The sequence below is a fragment of the Ostrinia nubilalis genome, chromosome 11, assembly GCF_963855985.1.
Source record: "Ostrinia nubilalis chromosome 11, ilOstNubi1.1, whole genome shotgun sequence".
In the NCBI taxonomy this organism is placed as follows: domain Eukaryota; kingdom Metazoa; phylum Arthropoda; class Insecta; order Lepidoptera; family Crambidae; genus Ostrinia; species Ostrinia nubilalis.
In genome coordinates, this window is record NC_087098.1 from 6,778,296 (window position 1) to 6,791,672 (window position 13,377).

The window sequence follows — 13,377 nt, forward strand, 5'->3', positions numbered from 1 at the left end:
GTGCTTGTAGGTAGGTAGGTAGGTATGAATACTTGTTAATGCTACCATAATACCATACTTCCAAAATATTTTTGTAGTTAGTTCTAATATCTAATCACTTTTTAAGTGCCAAGCTGTAAAATCATGATGAATTTAGGAGGGCATTATAATGTTATGGCTAAATTATCATCTAAATCTATATTTAGTATGATATTGGCCCATTATAATCATATTAATGTGAAACATTATGTTATAAACGTACATAATTATACCTGTACATAATTCCTGCGTTACTAATTGAATTAATGAATACGAATAAAAATTTACATGAAGTTAATGTAACTTGCACTTTGACACAGTATCATAATAATGTTAGCAGAAGGATTTAAACTTAAATTATTTTACTTCTACACGTAGGTATAGGTAACATTTCTTAAAAAACCTACAATCGAACATGTCTCTCTCGTTATCGCTAACCGAGAACTTATTATTAAGTTTTTTTCGTAAGAGTATAAGAAGCGGTAAAATATAAATTACTACTTTTTGATACCATTGACTTCTATACTAAGTAACTATTACTTACTAGTACAATAAATTGTAGTGTTCACTTTATGTTGGATCAGAATTATTATGTTATCTTTTCCCCTTTATTTTGCTATTTTTTAGAATTTGTAAATACTAATTACTAATAATCCTGATAACCCCTCGTGGTAAGCTAAATATGCTTGTGTTACGAGTGAATTGAATTCACCACAATAGTCGAGCGGTGCGGTGGGATTCGAACTCGCGCTCCTCGGATCACGAGTCGGCCAGTCCGACCTCTTCACCGTTCGGCTATATGGGTTTATCATGTAACGTCTTCGTTGAGGTATTTATCCATTATTAACCAATTTTAATTTATACAGTTTTTATCAAATCAGAACCCGGCTGTCGTTTCAAGGTCGTCTGCAAAGTTAGCTCAGTATAATCACAATCACAATCTTTTATTAAAGGAACAGAGGAACATAATCACTTTGAGCATTCGGAGGAGTGTCGGATATTGTGTGTGTGCTAACAAAGTTATTTTTTAACCTACTAAAATATATTGTCTGTTATTTATTTTGTGTTTCTGAAATGCTTCTCATCGCTATGTTTGATATTTCAGAGTCCTGAATAATGTTCTAGTTTCTATTTTATGGGAGTGTGTAAGTATATCACTTAATACAAGGCCCATTCCAGGCTAAGACGTATGTAAGAACTTTTATATACCAACATTGGAGCAATAAAGAATTTGAATTTGAATTTGAAGACTTTGATGAAAGAAATGACCCATGTCAGACATTCCAACTTTGATGCAAGGTGTTAGAAAAATAATTGAAATACGCGAGTAATTCATACATTTTAATTTGATTAACTATAAAGGCGTTTATTATCTTTATACGCTAATCCAAACATAAGCCTCAATGCAAAGTACGGTGAGTTTCCCTTTATACATACTTATGGCCCACCGGTTCATGCCCTCTTCCCGCACTGGCACGTAAGTTGCAGCTGATTCAATTCTCGATACATCAAAGTTAGTGACTTTGTAAACTCCTTTTTTTAAAACACATGTTTTCGGATCGAATTTGATTTTTGCACTAGTCAGAATAAGTCTGAATACAATATTCTGGCATGTTGTTCCAATCCAACTGATACTATACCTCGATGGATATCTCGGAATAGCAATCTTCAGGCTCCACAAATATCCAACCAAGTCTTCAGACGCTGAAAGGTTGCCGTGAATATAAACTTTATCGGTTGTATTGTAAGTAGAAAAATAATACGTAACTAATTTGTCATCTCCTTCGTTGGGAGCTCTACAATCAGTGACATTAACTAACGTCGATTTATAATGACATAATATTATACCAAATTGTAATATTATGAACGAACATAATATCCAAAATATCGACGGCAGAAAGCGATTTTGTCGTATCTCAAAAAGTCCGATTTTACACCAGAGCAAAAAAACTATTTCAAAAATTCATAAATCCTAAATTAAGAAAGTTAGAAAGCTGAAATTTTACATGTTTTGTCTACTAATTAAACTTTATTTAATAAAGGTGATTGGAATAATCTAGAGTTACTACTTCATTGACTTTTGACTAGTTACAGCAATTGATTTTTTAATGTCGAGCTGCAGAAGGGCATTTCTACTGTACGGTGTATTTTTTCTCAATTCGGTGCTAAAATTTATATTTAGTTTTTTAAGTAGTTTCAATACAAAAAAATAAATATTACTCCATTCTGAATGTAAAAATAGCATTGTCACTAAATATTGTGAAGTGGTTTATGAGAAATGTTAAGCATCGAATTGAGAGAGCACCGAATTGAGAAAATGAATCACGGAATTGAGAACTGAATCTCCAAATATAAAAATCGCTCCGCAAACTTAGAATTGATGACATTATGAAGAAATACCTAATGTATTTCAATAATTAATATAATAAATACTTAAAACGTTTTGATATCTGATTGCTGGTCTATTAGTTAGATGGTTCATTTTAGGTTTATGTGTCTGAAATACCAATGGAATAAAACAAAAATCCTAATCAATATGTTTAATTTTTTAATAAGGAACTATAATAAATTCTTAATTAGGGTTCCGTACCTCAAAAGGAAAAAACGGAACCCTTATAGGATCACTTTGTTGTCCGTCCGTCCGTCTGTCAAGACCCTTTATCTCAAGAACGCGTGAACGTATCAAGCTGAAATTCACATGAAATACTCAGGTCTATTGTCCCTTTAAGCTGTGAAAATATCAAACTTCTAAGCCAAGCCAATCAAAAGATACAGCCGATTATGTCGATATTTTCAACAAATTTTCGACACTCGCAAAGGAATCAAAACCTACAGGATACTTCCCGTAAACTCAGAATCTTGAAATTTGGCATAAAGCATTGTCATATAATGCAAATATAGGAAAAATTGCGAAAATTACATTTTTTTAGTTATATAATATAATAAAAATATTTTAATAAAATGAAACTTACTACCTTATTTCTCACGAACGAATAAAGGTATCAAATTGAAATTTATACCAAATACCTAGATCTATTGTCCCTTTAAGAAGTAAAAAAATCAAACTTCTAAGTTAACGCGATCAAAAGATACAGCAGTTTATACCGACACCTTAGACGAATTTCCGTCACACGCTAGGGAATCAAAACCTACAAGGTACTTCCTGTGAACTCAGAATCTTGAAATTCGGCACGAAGCAACGTTATATAGTACAGATAAAGGAAAAATTGCGAAAATGATAAATTTGAAGTTATATAAAATTTAAAATATTATTTTTGCTTACATGACATAAAATATTTTTTTAATAATTATAAACTTACTACCTACCCTTTTTCACATGAACGCGTAGAGATATTAAAGTTGAAATTCATATCAAACACTTCTTAAATCTAATTGCCTCTAAACTGTGAGAAATTCTTAATCAACGCAAAAATTCAAAACGCTGAGGTAGGTACCTACCTATAATGCAAATATAGGAAAAATAAATAAATAAAAAATAATCATACCGCATATTTTGAAATTCGCCACTACTCGCAACGGAATCAAGTAAGTAATTTGATTTAATACGTCATAAATTGTAAACCGCTACGTTTGTACGGCGGAACCCTCGGTGTGCGAGCCCGACTCGCACTTGGCCGGTTTTTTTTTATTTAAATAAAACAAATAAATACATAACACAGGGTCTCTTTGTTTATTTATTCTTAACCTTAAACATAAAACAAATATTGCAAAACCCAAGAGCTAGATTGACCTGACACTATACCGAAGATATTATATCGGACGTCAGTTTGTACACGATTAAAATGGCACTCAAATAGCTGAAATACAACAAGGCACCAGGTGTTACAGCATTATAGCTGAGCTTCGCCGGTACTAAAGGCTCTACAGAAGCAGTTCAATTCCGTCATTCTCGAAGAAAAAACGCCTCCGGCATGGCACAGAAGTGTGGTGATAGCATTATAGATTCATCTCACTTATGAGGCGTGTTTACAAGCTGTTTTCGAGAGTCCTTACGAATCATCTCGCTCGCAGACTCGACGACTTCCAGTCTTCCGAACAAGCTTGTTTCCGAAAAGGCTTTAGTATTATGGTACAGACACAGGTACGCTACGGCAGATTATACAGAAGACCAAGGAGTCGCGATATCGGGGATGATATCGGAGTCATGGCCTCCGTAGAGCCTTTCAACAAGTGGGTCTCAAAATGAACATGGACAAGACAAAAATCATGTCAAATGTCCGTGTTGCACCCACTCCTCTGAAGGTTGGAGACTACACTCGAAGTTGTTGACAATTGTGTATACCTGGGACAAGAGTCCAGATAGTTAGGTCCATCTTTGAGAAAGAGGTCTATCGCAGATCAACTCAGCTAAGCATCGATCGGGAAGCTTCGCCATTACGTCTGAAATACCGCAGCGTCTTAAGACAAAAGTCTTCTACCAGTGTGTGTTGCCAGTGATGGTGTATGGATGTGAAACTTGGTCGCTTACTATGAGCCTAATAACAATCAGAAATGTGAATATCGGCAAGAGAACCAAAGTGACCGGCATAGCCCGTAAAATTGCATAAATCAAGTAGCAGTGGGCGGGGCACATAGCTCGTACAGATAATGTCTGTTGGGACTGAAAAGTTGTCGAGTGGAAACCACGGACCAGTGAGCAGGCCCCCACTAGGTAGACCGACGATCTGGTGAAGGTCTAGGGAAGAACCTGGAAGAATTACTTTAATAAGATAGCAATAGCAGTGTATTTTTTTTAATGAAACCTCAAAAAATTAGTTTTATTGTCTTCTGTCCAATGACTGGTACGGTCCAATGATTGGTAGTTCACCCTATTATTATGCTCTATTGGTTTCATTATTATTTTAAGTTACACAAACAATTTATAGCACAATAAAAGTATCTATTTTCATTTAATATCAATTCGGTGTACGTGTTTTCTCAATTCGATGCCCCATATTCCGCGGAATTGAGATCCACGGAATTGAGGAAAAATCACATTTCATCAAATTACTCGAAAATATTATAAATTACAACGATTTCTACCAAACGTAATGGCAGATATCAGTTAAATACTTAATTAATTCAGCAGTAATCTCATTAAATACTTCATGAACATTATTAATATCGCACACCGGTTTGAGAAATGACCAGTGACCAAAAATTCTGAGTGATTTCAAACCTCTGAAAAATGCTCCTCAAAGCGACTGATCCCTTTTTTATACTGCTCGACCACTCGAGTGTAACTGCTAGTTTATGGGAATCAGGCGTGGGTGTTCGTATTGTGCGTTGTTAGTGATATAGGAGCACAAAAGTAAAAATCACGGAATTGAGGCACACACGTCGGACAAAATTTAAATGTGTTACTGTATTAAAACCCAAGGACTTGCAATAAAGAAACTCATTTATATAGCTTTATTAACTATCCCTTGTTCTGTGAATGTGGGTTTCATAATGGGGAAGTTATTATTTCAAAAGTTATGAAGCAAAAACGAGTAAATTCTGGAAACCGGACACTCCATTTTAGGCCAAATTTCGCCCGTTTTTGAACTTTCGGATTTTTTCAAGGCGAGATGTAAAACCTGGCGGTCTTCTAAATATGCTCTCCATCAAGTCAAGAGTCCTATAAATACGTGTGATTTTTTTCAAGTCCGTACTTCAATTTTAAAGGTACTTTTTTCGCCCCAGTAGGTCGATCGGTCGTCCCCGTAGAAATGCCCAGAAATGTTGTATCAGGAAGGTAAAATGTATGGCTTATTTAAGTTGACTTCAATTCCCAGGCAGCGGATCTGCTGTATCTCAAAGAAACGATAAACTGTACAGGGCTATTTAGCTGTATGGACCTTATAATGAAATAACTTTCTACATTTGAAATGTTTTATCTACAATAAGAGTCAGAGATGTGAAAACAATAAAATACTGTATCTTTTTCTTAACTGTTTTATTTAAATTTTAAGAATGTAATGGCACAAAAAAATCAGTCTGTTTTTTAATTATAATAATCAGTCCGACAAAAATATTCTTCTTTATTAGTTTATCTCTCTTCTTCATTAATTTTAAGAAGCATAGACTTTCTCTTTAAAAGTTTAACAATCAGCCTGCCATAGTTTTTCTTCTTCATTAGTTTCAACAATCAATCTGCTAAATTCAGTATTAGTTTTTAAACTAAATAAAAATAATCATCATGTTACTTTTCCTTCTTTGTTCATTAGTTACATAAATCAGTCTGCTATACTTTCTCTTTATTGCTTGCAACAATCACTTACTTATACTTTGTCCTGAGGTTTGCCATTTATTATTTTTAAACACGTAAACAACAAGTGCCGTGTGGGGGGGACGGCCATAAAGAATACTCTTCCCCACCGCCAACAGGAGGCGTGTCGTAATAGGCGACAAAATCCCTGCAGCACCGGACGGGCAGCAGCGTCTGCGTGCGAAACCTCACAAAAAAAACTGCGATCGCTAACCCGCCTGCCAAGCGTGGCGATTAAGGCAAAATCCCCTCATGAAGAGACACAAAAAAACACGGCCCCTAGTCCCCGGCGGCCCTACTATCCCGGGCCACGGTAGCGGTCAGGGTAACGTTGGGGCGAGAGGTGCTAAGAATCACCGGGTACCGACAGGCTACCAACCCCGACGACCTCTGGCCCTGGCAACATTTAACACTCGCACGCTGCGGACTGACGTGAGGCTCGCCGAATTCGAGGAAGAACTGAGCAGGTTGCGGTGGGATATCGTAGGATTATGCGAAGTCCGAAGAGAGGGGGGACACCATAATCCTGAAATCCGGAAACCTGCTCTATTTCCGGGAGGGCGACCAACAGTCCCAGGGTGGTGTCGGGTTTATCGTCCACAAGTCCCTTGTCAACAACGTGGTCCAGATCGAGAGTATTTCGGCGAGGGTAGCGTACCTTACCTACTCAGAATCACCAAACGGTATTCGCTGAAGGTCATACAGGTATACGCACCGACCACGGAACACCCCGACGACGAAGTGGAGACTATATGTATATGAGGATATTTCCAGAGCCATACATACATAGCTCCCGGTCCCATTTTACCGTTGTGAAGCTCGAGAGGCGTCGACTGATGAAATCTACGCTCCGCCCAGCGCCCATCCAACTCCAAAACCCCGAAAGCTTTCAGCTCGAGTTGCAAAATCGTTTCGAATGTCTGGGATTCTTGGGAGACTGCGAAATTGTGGACGAATACAATGACAGGTTCGTGGAAATTGTCCAAACGACTGGGTCTAAGTTCTTTAAAACCCGTCGTTCAAAAGAAACCAAAAAGATCTCTGACCTCACCAATAAACTTATAGAAGAGAGACGAAACTTGGTTCTGCAGTCCTCTAAAGATGCTGCTCAGTATCGGCGTCTTAACAGACAGATCTCCAAGTCTTTGACTCGCGACCTACGCCAATTTAATACAGATCGTATTAAAGAGGCGATTGAGCGTAACAAAGGCTCTAAAGTGTTCGCAAGGGATCTGTCTGTTGGCCAAAGTCAACTGACCAAGCTGAAGACCGAGGATGGCAGAGACATCTCGTCGGGGCCTGAGTTATTGGAAGAAGTTGAGAAGTTCTACGGACAATTATACACGAGTGTACTTCCCAAATCTAGCTGAAGACCCAAAAGCTAGATTCACCCGACACTACACCGAAGATATCCCGGACGTCAGTCTGTACGAGATTAGAATGGCTCTCAAACTGCTGAAAAACAACAAGGCACCGGGTGATGATGTAATCACGGCTGAGCTTCTGAAAGCAGGTGGAACGCCGGTACTAAAGGCTCTTCAGAGGCTGTTCGATTCCGTCATACTTGAGGGAAAAACGCCTACGGCATGGCACAGAAGTGTGGTGAAACTTTTCTTCAAAAAAGGCGACAAAACCTTGTTGAAAAATTTATAGACCTATCTCACTTCTGAGCCATGTCTACAAGCTGTTTTCGAGAGTCATCACGAATCGTCTCGCACGCAGGCTCGACGACTTCCAGCCTCCCGAACAAGCCGGTTTCCGAAAAGGCTTTAGTACCATATACCACATACATACGCTACGGCAGATTATAATCAGCCACTTAGGCGTTTGTGGACTATGAAAAAGCCTTCGACTGACCTGGGCAGTGCTACAGTCTCTCCAACGGTGCCAAATTGACTATAGATACATCGAAGTGCTGAAGGGCTTGTACGAAAACGCTACAATGTCGGTCCGCCTCCAGGATCAGAACTCGAAACTTATCCAGTTGCAGCGAGGAGTGAGACAGGGAGATGTCATATCTCCGAAACTGTTCACCACCGCCTTGGAAGATGTTTTCAAGCTTCTGGACTGGAGCGGATTCGGCATAAATATCAACGGCGAGTATATCACCCACCTTCGTTTCACGGACGATATTGTAGTCATAGCTGAGACCGTGGAGGACCTAAACACAATGCTCGATGGCCTCAGTAGGGCCTCTCAACAAGTGGGTCTTAAAATGAACATGGACAAGACAAAATGCGTGGCCTGGATGCGAGCGGCGCAGGACCGGTCTTTGTGGAAATCCTTGGGGGAGGCCTTTGTCCAGCAGTGGACGTCTTTCGGTTGAAACGAAACAACAAATAAAAATGTAAAATAATATTTATTTTAAGAATTTACAATTCTGCGTTCTCACTATCGGCGCTAACGCACAACTGCCGCGCGATCAGAATGGCGTATGACGCAGCGGGTGGAGGGGGTTTGTTTTGCTAGAGTGACGTATTACTTGCTGTACACAAAACAAGACTCTATTCTAATGATGTTAGTAAGATTTTCGCTATTAGATGATACGTTTGAAATGCAGTAACTATTTTATGAGTACTCACGTCAGTTCGGCTCATTTGCTGTATGTTCGACATCGTAAGATTTTAGGGCGGCTGAAATGCTGTATCTCCTTAAAAATCAATGTTCGACTCAGAAAAAGAGTGCTGTAACTGTTTAACATACTAGTAGTGTGGTCGTATCTATTTTATTTTCGAAAGTTGCGTTTTTTTTACCAGTTACAGCAATTGGTCAAGTAAATTGTAAAAAAACTGGAAAAAATTCTATGACGTATCTTTATTTTTTTTCATCGTAGAAAGACGATACATACACCATTCGACGCGGCTTTTTTTTCTTAATACAATACAATTAAAAGTCATTTTAGCCAATTTTTGAGATACGACATTTCCGCTTTCTGCCGTCGATATCATTTTCATATTTTGGTATAGAAACTGTAGATAGTAGTAGACCTAGATACTGTTTTGGAAACTACTTAAAATGTTTCAGTGGATTTCACAGTAAATATATCTGGAGTTAATTATGATTGCGTTATAATGTGTGGATGTATCTAACATGATTACCTACCTACATCGGTTATTATCCTTCTTTGAAATTATTATGATATTGCTATTTTCGGAGAAATTATACCTACATTCGTAATGTATTTATAAGTAGACCCTTCAATGTCGTCATATTTATTCAAATGTCATTTAATCCATCTAAAAACAAATTTGCGTTAAAAACGTTAATCGTATTTTTGTGTGTATTTTGTAGTAATCAAACATTTTAAAATCGATAAAACCTGGTTGTTTTTTTAATATATACCTAAGAGTTTTTCCCGTACGTCTCACATAATTATATACTAACATAGTAATCATTACTATCGTCATCATAAAATTTCATTTTAGCTTTTTTGAAAGAAAACTAGATTTTTATCGATTTGAAATTACGAACATCACTAAAATAGTCATTTTTTTATTTATTTCATTGTTGCCTCAATACTCAATATTGCATAGCATTTATTATCATACCATCATTTTGTTTAGTTTGTGTTTCTGAAACGCTTCTCATCGCTATGTTTTATATTTTAGAGCCCTAAATATATAATAGGGTATAATGTTCTATTTTCTGGGAGTAGGTAAGTACATAATACAAGACCCATGCTAGGCTATTGATGCAAGGTGTTAAAAAATAATTGAAATACACGAGTAATTCATATATTTTAATTTTAGTACATAAATAGGATATAAATAGAGGATTAACTAATATAGGCGTTTATTTTCTTTATAGGCTAATCCAAACATAAGCCTCAATGCAAAGTACGGTGAGTTTCCCTTTATACAAACTTATGGCCCACCGGTTCATGCCCTCTTCCCGCACTGGCATGTAAGTTGCAGCTGCTTCAATTTTCGAGACATCGAATTTGGTGATATTGTAAACTCCTTTTTTATAAACACATGTTTTCGGATTGAATTTGATTTTTGCACAAACTAGAATAAGTCTGAATACAACATTCTGGCATGTTGTTCCAATCCAACTGATACTATACCTCGATGGATATCTCGGAATAGCAATCTTCAGGCTCCACAAATATCCAATCAAGTCTTCAGACGATGAAATGTTACCGTGAACATAAACTTTATCGGTTGTGTTGTAAGTAGAAAAATAATACGTAACTAACTTGTCATCTCTTTCGTTGGGAGCTCTACAATCAGTGACACTAACTAACGTCGACTTATATGCTTGACAAATACCAAATTCTAATATTATGAACGAACATGTTACTATCCATAATATTATTTTCATATTTCGGATTAAAAACTGTGGATAGTAGTAGACCTTAGATACTGTTTTGGAAACTACTTAATGTTTCAGTGGATTTCACAGTATTTACATAATATCTGAAGTTAATTATGATTACGTTAAAATTGTGGTGTCCAACATGATTACCTACATCGGTTATTATCCTTCTTTGGAATTTTATTATTGTGATAATTATTTCTATTTTCGGAGAAGTTAACTTACATACCTACATAATTACTTCAGTTTCATCATTATTATTCAAATATTATTTTAGTCCATCTAAAAACGATTTTGCATTAAAAACGTTAGTCGCATTTTTTATATAAGTAGTTTGCCGTACGTTTCACAATATAATCATACACACTAACATATTAACCATTACTATAATCATCATAAAATGTCATTTTTGCTTGTTTAATGGACTAGTAGGTTCTATAGATTTTTATCGATTTGAAAATACATCACTTAAATAGTCCATTTTTTATCTATTAAATTCAGGAGATTAATGTCCCACAACGTTTTCTCCTACTAAAAAATGAGACTGTATATCATCGTTTTTATACTTATTCAAATAAAATTAAGTTACCAATATGTATCAACTGTGAAGAATATTGAATTATGCGCAAACACGGACCCACCCTTGAGAGTTCCGCCAATCGTTGATTGCGAAAATAGACTTTACAGAGAAAGCCATGGAGTGTTAATTGACGGCAATGTAACAATAAAAACAGATCTTGTGGGATATCTTTGGAGACTCAAAGTAAAAGTCGATGCTGGCGATGGAAAATTTCATCGTGCTAATGACATGAAATTCACATGTAGTCATATTATTGTGAAGCTAATTTTGGGAGCAATAAATGCCAAATATGACCAAAAAACGTGCACGATTAAGAAAGGCACTTTAGTTTATAACAAGATTGACGTAAGCAAAATCGATAGACTTGCTAGGTTACCAATGAGAGAAATGGGATTAAATCATTGGCTAATAAGTCTTTTTAACGCAAATGAAACAATATTATGTATACAACTTACTGTCATGATTTCAAATGATAAGAAGAGTGTTAAAAAAGGTTAAAGATATACTTGTACTGTGCACACGAATAAATTAAAGAATTGGAAAAGTTTGCGTTTTATTGGGTCAGGTATGTACCTACATTGTTCGTATTTTAGAAATAAGTAAATAAGTTCGTAACACAAAAAGTTTATTTTAAAATCTTGTATATTGGGTATCCTTAACTAAGTCTTTGTACAAACTTTTAGAATATTTTGTATAACTACAAAATCTACAGTAAAATATACCTAACTATCTAGTAAATAGAGTAATACAATATTAATTTGTGAATTTTAGTGGGATTCTGCGGTTTCAGATTTTGTTGTTTCTTGTTCGACGATAACAACTTTGTTGCCCCGTCTTCTGCCGTGAGGACCCCGGCGGACTCTTGCAGTTCCATCTTCTGAAACCTGTGAACCAAATAAAATATATTACAAAATAAATAAAATTTTAAAGGACTGATGTAGGTACATCCAGAATAAGATGAGAAAATTAAAGAATTTTGAATGACATAATTTGCGTCTTCGGACTGGTGGTTTCTATGCCGAACTGCTGCGCCATAAGTCATGGATTCAATCAACGAATAATGCAATAAATAATTTTATTAATACAATTCATAATCACAATATGTGTAGGTACCTATGCCTATGTGTTGGTGCACGCTTTTAAAAATACATATTATTTCAGTTTGTTCTGGTATGATTGTATGTAGGTATAGTCAGCGTCAATAGTTCAAAGTTGCCAAAAAGTTCGCAACACGTCTGTGTTACAATTGGAATAAGATTATGTTGTCAAATTTTTGGCTACTTTGGGTGTCACGAACTATTTGACGCTGACTGTATGTAGTGTAAATTTTATCCAAAGATGTTAACTTATTTTCGTAACTAATTAACAAAAATCATAAAACATAATTAACTTTTTAAAAAAATAAAACCGACTTCAAATGCGTGAACACAAAAAAAAACTAATAATTAAAAATATTGCGTATAAAAAAGTTCATCCCCAATTTTCCACCCTTGGGGGTGAAATATTTTCTTCAAATTCGCATGAAACCACCCTTTTGATAATACCTATTCAACAAAAAAATAATCGTTCAAATTGATTTATAATCGGCGGAGATATTGCGTATAAAAAAGTTCATCCCCAATTTTCCACCCTTGGGGGTTGTTTTTTCTATTATTAAATTTAAATGGGACCACCCTTGAGGTATTACCTATACGCCGAAAAAAGATTTGTTCAAATCGGTTCGTAATTGGCGGAGTTATCGCGTAACAAACATAGAAAAAAAAAAAACATACGGGTCGAATTGAGAACCTCCTCCTTTTTTGAAGTCGGTTGAAAAAGAATAATTAAAACCAAATTAATGCTAACCTGTACAGATTTCTTGGCAGGCACGTTGTTTTCGAGGAACTTGTTTACAGCACCGAGGGTGTTAATTGGTATCTAAAATACAAAACAACGTTAATTTTCTAAAGAAGGTTTTTGCCCTCGTAAACAAGGTAATTTAATGTATTTAGGGTCTGAACAAAAATATTTATAAATGAGACATAATAATGAACAAGTCTAAATATGACACAATATCCAATTTTAACAACAAAGAAAAGTAATTAAAGTAAACGCCATTTGAATTTAACAGTCAGACGTGATAAAATCAACTTTTACACGTTGGTTCTAAAATCAACACTTTATTTTGTAAATAGACAATTTCACATCCAAGGAGAATAATTTAAAAGGTATA

The 13,377-nt window shown here is 35.9% G+C and overlaps 1 protein-coding gene across 2 annotated transcripts in view; it reads right to left on the bottom strand.

Annotated features, from left to right (window-relative positions):
- Window positions 1–11,773: 11,773 nt before the first annotated feature.
- The window catches only part of LOC135076121 (uncharacterized), a 39,703-nt gene continuing 38,099 nt past the window's right edge, over window positions 11,774–13,377 (bottom strand). For both annotated transcript variants that reach the window (XM_063970587.1, XM_063970586.1), the window contains 2 exons: window positions 13,011–13,082; window positions 11,774–12,049 (listed from right to left, as the gene is read on the bottom strand). In XM_063970587.1, the coding sequence (XP_063826657.1) occupies window positions 11,933–12,049; window positions 13,011–13,082 (189 nt within the window). In that variant the 3' untranslated portion in view covers window positions 11,774–11,932. The remainder of the gene's footprint in view (window positions 12,050–13,010; window positions 13,083–13,377) is intronic.